The following is a 10,744-nucleotide window of genomic DNA, read 5'->3' on the forward strand; positions in this document are numbered from 1 at the left end:
CGACCTCTCGCCCTCCTCTGAGTGACACACACACACACACACCCACTCGCACGCACGTGCTAGCAGTGCCATGTGAGGGAGGCAGGCAGCCTCTGATTGTGTTACAATTGTGTTCTGTGAGTGAGTTTACGAGCACACAGTACACAGGTTGTGATGCCAGCGATGATTTGTGAAAACAAAGGTGTGATGAGCATGATGAAGAGCGTGATGTTAAAAGTGTTCCGCTGTCAGTATTAACAATACACACGTTGTCATTAGATTAAACAGGCACAGCTGTTGTTGCGCGCGGCCAGCCTCAGATATGATGCTGCTGGGATGATAACGTTTTATTAGCAGACTCTTTTTGATTCTCTTTGGTAACTCGGCGGCGGTTGTGGTCGTGCGGAGGGTCAAATAATGTGGGAAGCGCTGGGGTGTGACTGCTGCTGTGCTGGCCTTTCCCTCTCCAGCCACCGAGAAGGAGAAAATAATGCTGAATCAATACGGAGCAATAATATCCACACTGCAGTGAATATCAGGCCGAGAGGGTGTGTGTTTATAGATACAGTATGAGTGTGTGTCAGGGAAGGAGAGAGAGGAAAGCTGAAGCTGAGCAACTTTCCATTCAGGGGAATCATTTTAGCTGAGCCTGGGTGTTTGGGCTGCTCGGAGGGCAATTAGCCTCATTGTATTAACTCAGCAAACGCGGCCATTCGCTCCACATGATGAATGAGGCTGTTGTGGACTCGCTGAAGTGCCTGTTTGTTCCCCTGAGGTGTCTTTGTTTCCACCTTTAATCATTAGTCAATGTGCCACAGAAATATAATTCACAGGGAACAATTTACAGTACACAAATTGGAGCAACACTGGTGTTTTTATCTCCTCTCTGAAGGATTATTTCTGATTGTCTCAGAGTTGAAGATAGCAATAAATGCTCTAAAAGTAACACATAACAGCTTTATTACTTTACAGTAAAATGGGCATTCTGGGCTGCATTTATATTCTTTTGAATAAACACTGATTGGCCTTGAATTCTACACATTCTGCTGTAAAAGCCCCAGGAGTAAAACCATAAATAACTGTTTCCTAGGAGATGTTATTGTGAGATGGAGAGAACGAAACAGTCGCAGAATCAACACCGTTCAGGAAGACCAGCACCACTCTATTACACAGATGGACTTAAACAGTCACTGTGTTTCACATCCTTTTATTTGTGTATTTATTGTCACCGGACGTGGTCGTTTGGAGAAAAACCAGCACAGCGGCTTTGGGGACGTTTTAATGATATTTATTTAAACCGTTTTCCAAGATTAGCTGTCACGGCCCGGCGCTCTGAATTAAAAATGAGGTCATGAAAAAGATGGCATCAATAACCTTGAAATAGACTGCTTTTTGCTTCTGTGCCATTTCTCTGTGCGAGCCCCCCCCCCCTCCACTCCCCGCCCTGCACTTCATGCTGTTTCTTTCATTATACAGGTCAGCGCCTTTTAACAGCTTCTACATATTTAATCTTGCTGCTCTCCTACATGATCTATGTTACAGAAACATCACATCTAAGCGGCTCCGCTCGTCTCTCTCTGTTTCTGATACCTCGCCGTGCTCTGGCACTCTGATATAATTGCACAACAGGATTGTTTTTTTTGTTTTTTTGGGGTGGGGAGATGGTGGCGGTGGGGAGTATCCATGGCAACAGGGAAGCTATTTAGAATAATTTGCTATTTAAAAACTATGAGGTTGTTCAGCAATAGTGGGGGGTGGGGGGGGGCTTCAGCTCACTTGCTTCATCTGAAACCTATTAGATGTGTTGCAGATGTTCTGTACATACAATCTGAAGCCTGTGAAATATTCTTTGGCTCACCTCATGCAGATACGCTGCACCGTTCTCTTACAGCAGATGCACGACTGTTCCAGTTTTAGCCGACTGGATGTTTTATTGATTCAGGCTTTTTATTCATTGCTCTTTGTATTGATGTTTCTCTTCTGCTGTCCCGCGTTTAGAAAAATACATTAGTTACTCGTAATAATTAGAAAACCTTGACGCAGCTCCTACCCTGAGACTTATTCTAAGAGTGAACGAAGGAGAGACAGCGTCCCTGCAGTCCCTTTAACTGATTGCAAATTAGTGGAATGTGGCACATCGTGTGCCAACATTGTAGCTCCAACATAGATTTCAGTTACTGCTCCTGTGTTCTACAGCAGAAGCTATTATTGGATTATAATGAGGAGTGTTATAGACAAGTGTCCCTGCTTTTGATTTGCACATCTGAAAGGAGCAGGAACGCAGAGGCAAAACAGTGGCCCAAGCTAATAAAAATATACGATTTATCCCATTATCAGGAAATAAAGCGGGAGTGGTGGAGATGGGTGAAATCCGAGAACGCGGTTACATATTTTCTGTCAGCATTCCTTAACACATGATAAACAATGTCTCAACATGTTATCCGCACAGCCAAATTCTTTGTTTAGCCACGGTTCTTCTGCTGAATCTGGACTTGAGTTTCAGTGGGAAGGCAGCCAAGGAGCTGCATGTTCTTTATGCTAAAATAGCAGGCGGCTGTTTTATCCTCCCGGAGTAAATACGGCTCCCCGAGACAAACACCTCCCTGATAAAAACCTTAATTTCCCACCATTTTAACAAACCACTGTTGGCTAATTTCTTTATGTGTGGAATTTAATCAAAAACGTTCCCAGCTTTTCTTTCTTTCTTTCCCCGCCGGCAGCGAGGAATCACAAATCGCCACTCTGACATGTGACAGCCGATCGACTGTAGCAGAATCTATTCTGGACCGCTGAGATTAATAACTGGTTCAGTGCCGCAAATGAAATTAATGACATTCTGTGGAGATTTCAGCCCTCTACCAGCGTTGAGAGGGAACATATGCTGTGTGTTTTCAGTTTTTAATGCAGCAGCGTTTCATTATGCAGAATATACACATTCATTTTAAACCGTTCACACCTGCTAGGGGGAACATTTACCGCCAACCACTGCAGCAGCTAATGAGAGCAAACCCCCCCGGGGAACAGTAGAGGTCATTTTAAATCTGGTATTTCCAGACTTGACAAAGGACTTAAGTTTTTCATACATTCCTGCGCTGCCCTCCTGTTTTAGCTGCATGAATAAGGGTCACCTCAAGTGGTTTGGCTTCGAGACAAAAGAAGGGCTTTGAGGCATGAATCCAACACACAGGGACCCACTAAAAATGTGTGTTTATCCCTCAGCTGGCATCTTTTCTCTTTCTCACAGCTCCCCCGTGCTGTGGCCAGTCTTTAACATGCTATTTACACATGATACTATCTTTTCAGTCTTGTTCTCTTTTCTGCAATTTGGCAAAAGGAATCATTTTATTTTCCTGAACTACTCCTTCAGCCCCAGGGGCATGTGGGTTGGTTCTTTTCCCCCCACTAACATGTGAAGCAGCTCCTGTGATCTCAGCGAAACACCAGTTCAAATTAATCTGAGTACAGATGGGAGGGAAACTGTTGAAATGGAACAGCCTGCAGGCTTTTTCCACTTATTTGGTGACTTAGGCATTTCTTGGATTGTAGCGTGCTGCTTGTTCCTGTAACACAAAACTCAGATGAGAGCGCTGCGTCGCTGCTAAAGTCACCTTGTTTTTGCCAACTTGTGGTTTTTTTTTTCTCCCCCGAGGGGAAGATGCTTTGTGTGCACTCTATTATTTCTAAAGAATCTATCTATCTATCTATCTATCTATCTATCTATCTATCTATCTATCTATCTGTCTGTCTGTCTATCTGTCTATCTATCTATCTGTCTGTCTGTCTGTCTGTCTGTCTGTCTGTCTGTCTGTCTGTCTGTCTGTCTGTCTGTCTGTCTGTCTGTCTGTCTGTCTGTCTGTCAATTGTTGGATATCAGCAGAAAAGAACATGGCTGTTTAAACAAAAGCCTGGTGATAAATTGGCATGAGAGGAAGTTAAGTATTTATTGACCTCATAAAAATGTTGCCTCTCCTGACTTAATGAAATTCGTTCCTGAAACCTGCCAGTGCAACTTGCGCCCCCGAGCGGCCCGAATCCGCAGCTGCACCCGCTCTATTGCTGCCAAGCTCAAAGGTTCTCCTCCCTCGCAGGAAATTGCTATTTATATAAGTGGAATTGTATGAGTGCTACACGGCGTGATCATGACTAAGTTATAGGTCATGCTTAACATTTCTGGCAGCCTTTTAATGCCGAGGACTCTTCTGGGATCTCACAGATTTAGAGTTGAAAATAGAAAGAGCAGATCATTCGTCCAACTCGAATATTCATTGTTAACCATTTCTTGAAACATATGTACATTTTTAAAAAGTGTACTTTTTAAAATCTACAGGTATTTAATAGGTGAAACATTACATTGGTCTACCAAAGTAAAGGAACACAATTAAAATCCTTAACTTCCTGAAAACCGTGTTGACACATTTTTCTGGTCAACAGTCTCACAGTCTTTCCATTTGGAACTATTTGAGGCTGCAGTTATTTCCCGAGCTGAGCTCTTACATTATGCGGGTCCGTGACACCCCAACCCCCACCCCATATTGACATTCCATAAACTTGACCGAGGCCAAGGCAGGCGAGTTGTTCCCACAGATCATTTTGATAGTCAACATTGGTCGCAGTTAAAGTGTATACATGTCAGTTTTCTAGGCTTTTCAGCCCTAATAAGGCATTTCAAAGCCTTGATGTAAAATGCTTTATTGAGTCTGTGTCTGTTCTGTGTGGTGAGCTCCAGATAAACCCCTGAGAACCACTCATGTATTCTTTACTAAAGATTAAAAAAAAAACCCAACCACCATTTAAAGTTAAGCATGCTGCATATTTCATTCAATCTCCTTTCAAGGCTACTTCATTTCTTCATCCTCAATCATTCATTTTTTTCCTGTTCAATAACATGCTATTATCCCCTCGTTTCCCTTTTTCTTTTTCTCTCGCTCCCTCCCCATTTCTCTTTCACAACCTCTTTGCTCTCTGTTTTCCAATAAGTCACATTTAATAGTACATTTCCTTTCTTGGCCTGGGGCCTGGTGCCAGACCAGCTGTATGAAATGTAGTTCCACCGCTCTCCCTGCCAGCACTTTTGTTCAGAGGAAAAATAACAAAAAAATCCCACAGAGCCTCTTGAACTCTCTGAAGCTTTTTTTTCTCTTCTTCCTTTTGAAGAGGAGGCAAAACAGCTCTTGATTCATTGTTTGTTTTACTGCCATGTCCCTTTAAAGGAATACAGCAACCATCTCATGTCGTTACACGAGAAGACCTTATATTTTTTCCTCATGACTGAAAACGTTGTGTTTGTTTCTGGCTTTTATGGGTTGTTATTGTTAAAAAAAAAAAAAAAAAAAAACAGGAGCTGGAGACATTTTCACAGGAGGTTTTTTGAAGTTTGGACTTTTTCAGTTGTCGTGGTTTCTTCTTCCACAGCCTTTCTTATTTCTGGTCTAAAGCCAGTTTCCATTTTCTTGACTGAGCAATAAAAGTCTTGAATTTTTCCCTCGCTGGTTTCTTTGCGGGATTATTTTACACATGGGTATTTTTATGTTATCCAGATCTTAATATCCTCCCATTAGTTATGACATAAGATATGGAAAAATGACTGGAGAAATACCGAGAAGAAAAATAAAAGAGCAAAAATAGCTTAATTTTCTAAGTTGGAGCGAGCGCAGCCTTCCTGCACTTAATCACATCAAACTGTCAGCATGTTAAAAGAATACAGCATTCCATTACCAGCTGGAACATTTTCGCTGTAATAACTTTAAGGGATTTGCAATTAATCATGTTAGTTTATTAAATGAGAAATCATATGATCTTCTCTTTTTGTGTTTTCTTTTTATTAACAGGCACTTTTGCCTTGGAAACACATGTTGTTGTCTCTCGGTTAAACTCATGCCAAAATGTGATCTGCCTCAGCAGGAGACAAATGGGTTGTTCATATTGCAGATGATTTTGAACCTGATTCCCTCCTAACCAGGATTAATTACAACAGGATTTTAATGGTTGCTAGGTGAAGTAGGCGTTTGATACGCTGCCTGCTTGTAGCCAAGCCTCAGCACATGTGAGCTCTGGTGTTTGCACGCATAATATTTATTCTAATTAGCTTTTCACTCTTGAATTTTTGGGTCCCAGGAATGTGAGGTGAAAATGCCTGAAGGCTGTTTAGTTTTGTGTGCAACTTATCATTATATTAGAATTGACTCTGAAGATATGTGGTAATTTTTCTAATAATAGTTATTGTACGTTACAAGCATGACATGACACGGCGCGGCTGGAGCAGGATCTCATCTGCATTCCTGCGTTCTTCCTCAGGCTCCTCCTCCCCTACGAGAGGCATCTGAAAGGCGAGCAGGACAAACCCCTCCCACTGCCCAAACCCAGGAAGCAGGATGGTGTCCAGGACAAGGCCCCCAGTGCCAAAGTCAAAGCAGTGGGGGCCAAGAAAGTGAAAAGCCCGAACACTTCCAAGTCAGAAATTAAAAATGACAGTGGAGAGACGGTGAAAGACCAAGAACAATCACAGGTCAGTTGCACTTCCTGTTAGTCATTCCTTCTCCATCTGAATTCAATTAAATCCCAATTTAACTTTTGCTTCACCATCAATGCTTGACCCTCCTCTGTCACAGATTTAATGAGAAAATATAGAACAAGTTTATTATCTTGCACTAAATGGAGCGCTTCGCTGTCTCTGTGTGCAGGACTCCAAAGGGACAGAGGAGAAGATCACAGTCGTTAAACAGGACACGTCTCTACGAGATGAACCCATTCTAATAGAGGAAGAGGAGTTGCACCTCACCTTGAAGAAGGAGGAGTCTTTTGCAGTGGAGCAGCCGTCGTCACTTTGCCCAAAAGAGACGGAAGGCAGAGGTCCACCGCCCGGCCTTCCCGTCCGCCCAGGTCCTGGAACTCACCCCGACTGGAGGCAAATCAGTGAGGTACTTCAAGCAAAACTGTCTAGTGAACCGCAAATGGAAGGGCATTTCATTCCTAAAAACCTATACCTGCCTCACCGTTGGGAACAGAACAAAACCTCCGGACACGTTGCTCTGCCTGAACCCTCATCCAGGACCAAAGACTCCATAGAAGGTCATGGTGGGAGAGTGGGTAAGGTGTTACCAATGTGTAAGCAGGAGGAGTGCATAGACTTGAGCTCAGATTCATTTCCGGAGAAAGAAAGTGTCGTTAAGAAGGAGGCTATCCAGAGCACGCCACAGACGGCCTACAGCAAAGCCAGCCAGGTAGTCATGTCCCCGTTAGCCAAAAAGAAGCTCCTCTCCCAGGTGTGCGAGTCCAATCCTTTCCCGTTCACTTCACCTACTCTTCAGCCTCCTCTACCCACTGCTGTTTCATCTCTTGCTGTCATATCGGTGGACAAAAGGGAAACTGAGAAGAGAAAGGTGGAGGAGGAGGCCGTCGGGCAGAGGCAGGGGTGTGTTTCAGACAGTGTCCCAGAGGCGGCGCCCATATTCAGGCCGTCGGTCATCCAGCACGCCCAAAGCAGCAAGTCTCACCAACAGGCAGCCAGAGGTTTGGCGGAGAAGAGCAATCCTGGAGAGCTTTCAGAAAACTACACCTGCCGAACGAGCCATCGCGTCCAGCCTCAACTCAACCCACCCTGGCAGCCCTATCTGCCTCGATCCCACGCCCAGGAGAACGCTGACAAAGCCGGGGAGGCGCTGCACGATGACCCTGGTGCCCAGTCTCGGACCTACGCGGGCGACTGCTACTCCTCCCCTCACCTCCACAGTCTGTACAGGCAAACGGAGAACTGTTTGAGCCAGGAGAGGATGGTTGGCTTCCTCAATGGAGAGCGGAGAGAGCACTACGCCAGGGATCGCGAAGGGCAGGCCTTCGTCTGCGGAGGCCTGGAACAGGAGGGTTTGGCTTACAGATCTCACTTCAGCGAAAGGACTCAAACACATGCAGAGAGGAGAGAGCCGGAGGATGAACCTAGAGACTACACAATCTCCAAACCTCTCTCTCATCGGGTATCCTCCTTCTCCAAGCCTTCCTTCTGCAGCCCTCCATATTCCATCTTGTCCCAGGGTTTGGAGTCCCACCCTAAGGCGTGTCGGGTTCCTCCTCTGACCATCTCGTCCCCCAAACAGAGCCCATCAGACTCAATGCAGCCTTTCCCAAGCCCCAAAGCATCTAGTGATTCGTCCCTCAGCAGCCCCGTTCGTGTGTCGAAGCGGCCGCTGGTGGAAACGGACAGCGAGGAGGTCCCGGAGAGGAAGGTCCGTGTGGTGACACCAATTCACCCTGCGAGTGCGGTCAGGCGCAGCGACCCAGAGGAGCTTAAAGCAGCTGAGCCGGCCCACGCGGTCCACCTCAACAACCATCTGCCCGAGGGACACCCAGCAACGACCTACCCCCCACACCACCCAGCACCTTTCTACACTGGCATTTACCCACCTTGCAGCCTGGTCTCCCCAGGAGCCCAAGATGGACTCCAGCAGCATCCAGGCCTGCAGTACCTGAAGAGCCAGTCAGCGGTGTCTCCTCTGGTACCTCCGCTGGCCCTCCACTCCATGATGCTCCACAGGCAGCTGCTGGCCTCCCACCCAAGCCCGCATCACTTCTACAGACACCCAGGTGGGGCAGCACTGTACGGGGATCTGCTGCACCATCTGTACCCTCTGTCCACCCTACCACCACCTCAGTTGTCCTCGGTACACCCCAGCACCAGACTGTGAGGCAGACTTTTTACTCCCCCCTCTGCCTCCTCATCCTCAGAAACTGACTCATCTTCTCTTTCTTGCCATCTCCATCGCTACAGGACTGTGGTTGGGATGGGAGGAAAGCACTGATTCTAAAACTTGATTACAGACTGATAAACTCATTGTTCAGGCAGAGTGAAAATTCCATATTCTTTTTTTTAATTTCATGTATGCATTTGTTTATATACTTTGCACTGTTCATCATTCGTATCACCACTTACTGTACGTCTTTTTATGTTGTGTCCTTATTTGCACAATGCTCATGCGTGTCTTCACCAATCAGTTGCCGCTGTCAGTCACCACAAGTCAGGTTGTTGCTCTGGTTGTGTCAAACGGGCAATAGAGAAAAGCCATTTGTTTACTGCGTCTGAGGGCTAATCTTTTTTTTTTTTGCTTAAAAACACTAAAAAAACAAACCCATAACTTGACAACCTAAATAAAATTCTTTATGTAACCTTAAGTGTGTTCACCACTGCGCACATTCAACAGCTTTTGTTTAGTGCATTATTGCACCTTGGGCACCCTGGGGTGTTGGACGTGTTTACGTGTTTTCCCTGTTTGTGCCACAGAAACCCACCTGGACTCCTTACAGTAGACATTAACAGTCATCACGGTGCTGCATGGAAGTTAATTTTTCACCTAATGTTCAGAGGTGCTGTGTGTAACAGATGTACTGTAGTCTCTTTCTTTTCCTCCCTCCGTTCAGGTTAAAGGTCACGTTTGAGTTAAGATCATACAACTAGAGGCGGTCGTGCTATTCAATCTGCTGACAAATCATGAATGTTTTCTTTTTAAAAAGCTTAAATACTTACTTTTTAATCGGGAAGTAAGTCGACCCCACCAGAAACCCTTTGTGACGGAGACTGTAGCAGCGTGTTTGTGTCTGCGAGGAGCATAATGAAGCAGCTGTCTGCTGCCGAATGCTCGCCACCAGAAATCAGCATTTCATCTTTTTTTGTTCTTGACTTGAAAAGCTCTTTCTCTCCCTCTTTTTTCCACAAACAGACTTTCAATTCAGCGCACCGCAAAGCCTCGCTGTATGATTCGATAGGAATGTTGTCACGTAGGATATAATTGCTTTGCAAATATCTGTGCCTTTCACAGTCTTGGATTAGCGTTAGCGCAGCAATTGTTATGGTTATTTTTCAGTAGCAGGGCAGAATTATGAACATTACTGTCACTCATGCCTGAAATGCAGCACACAGACGTACGTGTATATGGCACACCTGTCATCAGACACCAGACTTGATAACTAAGTTGAAAATTAAGTTTCACTTTAATCTGTCAATTACCATTTAATCATTAACACTTTGCTCAGCTGCGCCAGGCAGTGGATCATAGAAGCAGCCTGATTTTGTATTTGCTGATGTTGACGCAGGTCTGGTACGTGTCATCGGTGTGCTTTAGGAGCAGTAAAAAAAAGGTACAGCGCTGCGTAGCCTGAGGTGTTTGAGACAACACCTGCTCTGGCTTTTACAACCACTAGAAGTGCTATCCAGGACAGTCGAGATCCAGTCAACCGGTCTGGTGTTCCAGTAGGAGGAAAGAAGGAAAACGCTGTAAACGTGGATGTGTAACACTTAACTGAATACTTAGGTAAAGAGATTAAGTTCTGATTAAGTACTGTACATTGTTTTGTGTAGTTAAACTGGCATTATTGCTGGCTCCTGTACAGATCGTTCATGCGGGATCAAATCACAACACTCCCCCCACTCTTGTCTTATTTCCAGTGTAAATAGCACTTGTAGATAGTGCCATGTGTTATCATATAAACTATTATAATCTGTACATAGTATTAAAAATGGTATAAAAGACGTTATACAATCTAGCTGTGTCCTTGCTTGCTCTGTTTCAAGGTCACTATGATAATATTAGATTTAAAACCAACACTACACTTTAGGAATTAGGATCCATTTTATTTGTTGTTTTCCATTAATGTGCATACTGAGAGTGTTTTTTGATACAGCAGCCATCTGTTTACCGATCATCCAGCTGGCGAGCGAGACAGAAAAAGACATTTTGTATATGGCCTCCTGTATATTTAATTAAAATATTTTACTATC

The 10,744-nt window shown here is 44.7% G+C and overlaps 1 protein-coding gene across 1 annotated transcript in view; it reads left to right on the forward strand.

Moving 5' to 3' along the window:
• Positions 1-10,744, forward strand: part of arid5b (AT-rich interaction domain 5B) — a 55,069-nt gene extending 44,325 nt beyond the window's left edge. Inside the window, exons 9-10 of the mRNA XM_057047109.1 lie at positions 6,274-6,484; positions 6,660-10,744. Coding sequence (XP_056903089.1) covers positions 6,274-6,484; positions 6,660-8,657 — 2,209 coding nt within the window. The 3' untranslated portion in view covers positions 8,658-10,744. The remainder of the gene's footprint in view (positions 1-6,273; positions 6,485-6,659) is intronic.

This window comes from Takifugu flavidus, chromosome 11 (assembly GCF_003711565.1).
Source record: "Takifugu flavidus isolate HTHZ2018 chromosome 11, ASM371156v2, whole genome shotgun sequence".
In the NCBI taxonomy this organism is placed as follows: domain Eukaryota; kingdom Metazoa; phylum Chordata; class Actinopteri; order Tetraodontiformes; family Tetraodontidae; genus Takifugu; species Takifugu flavidus.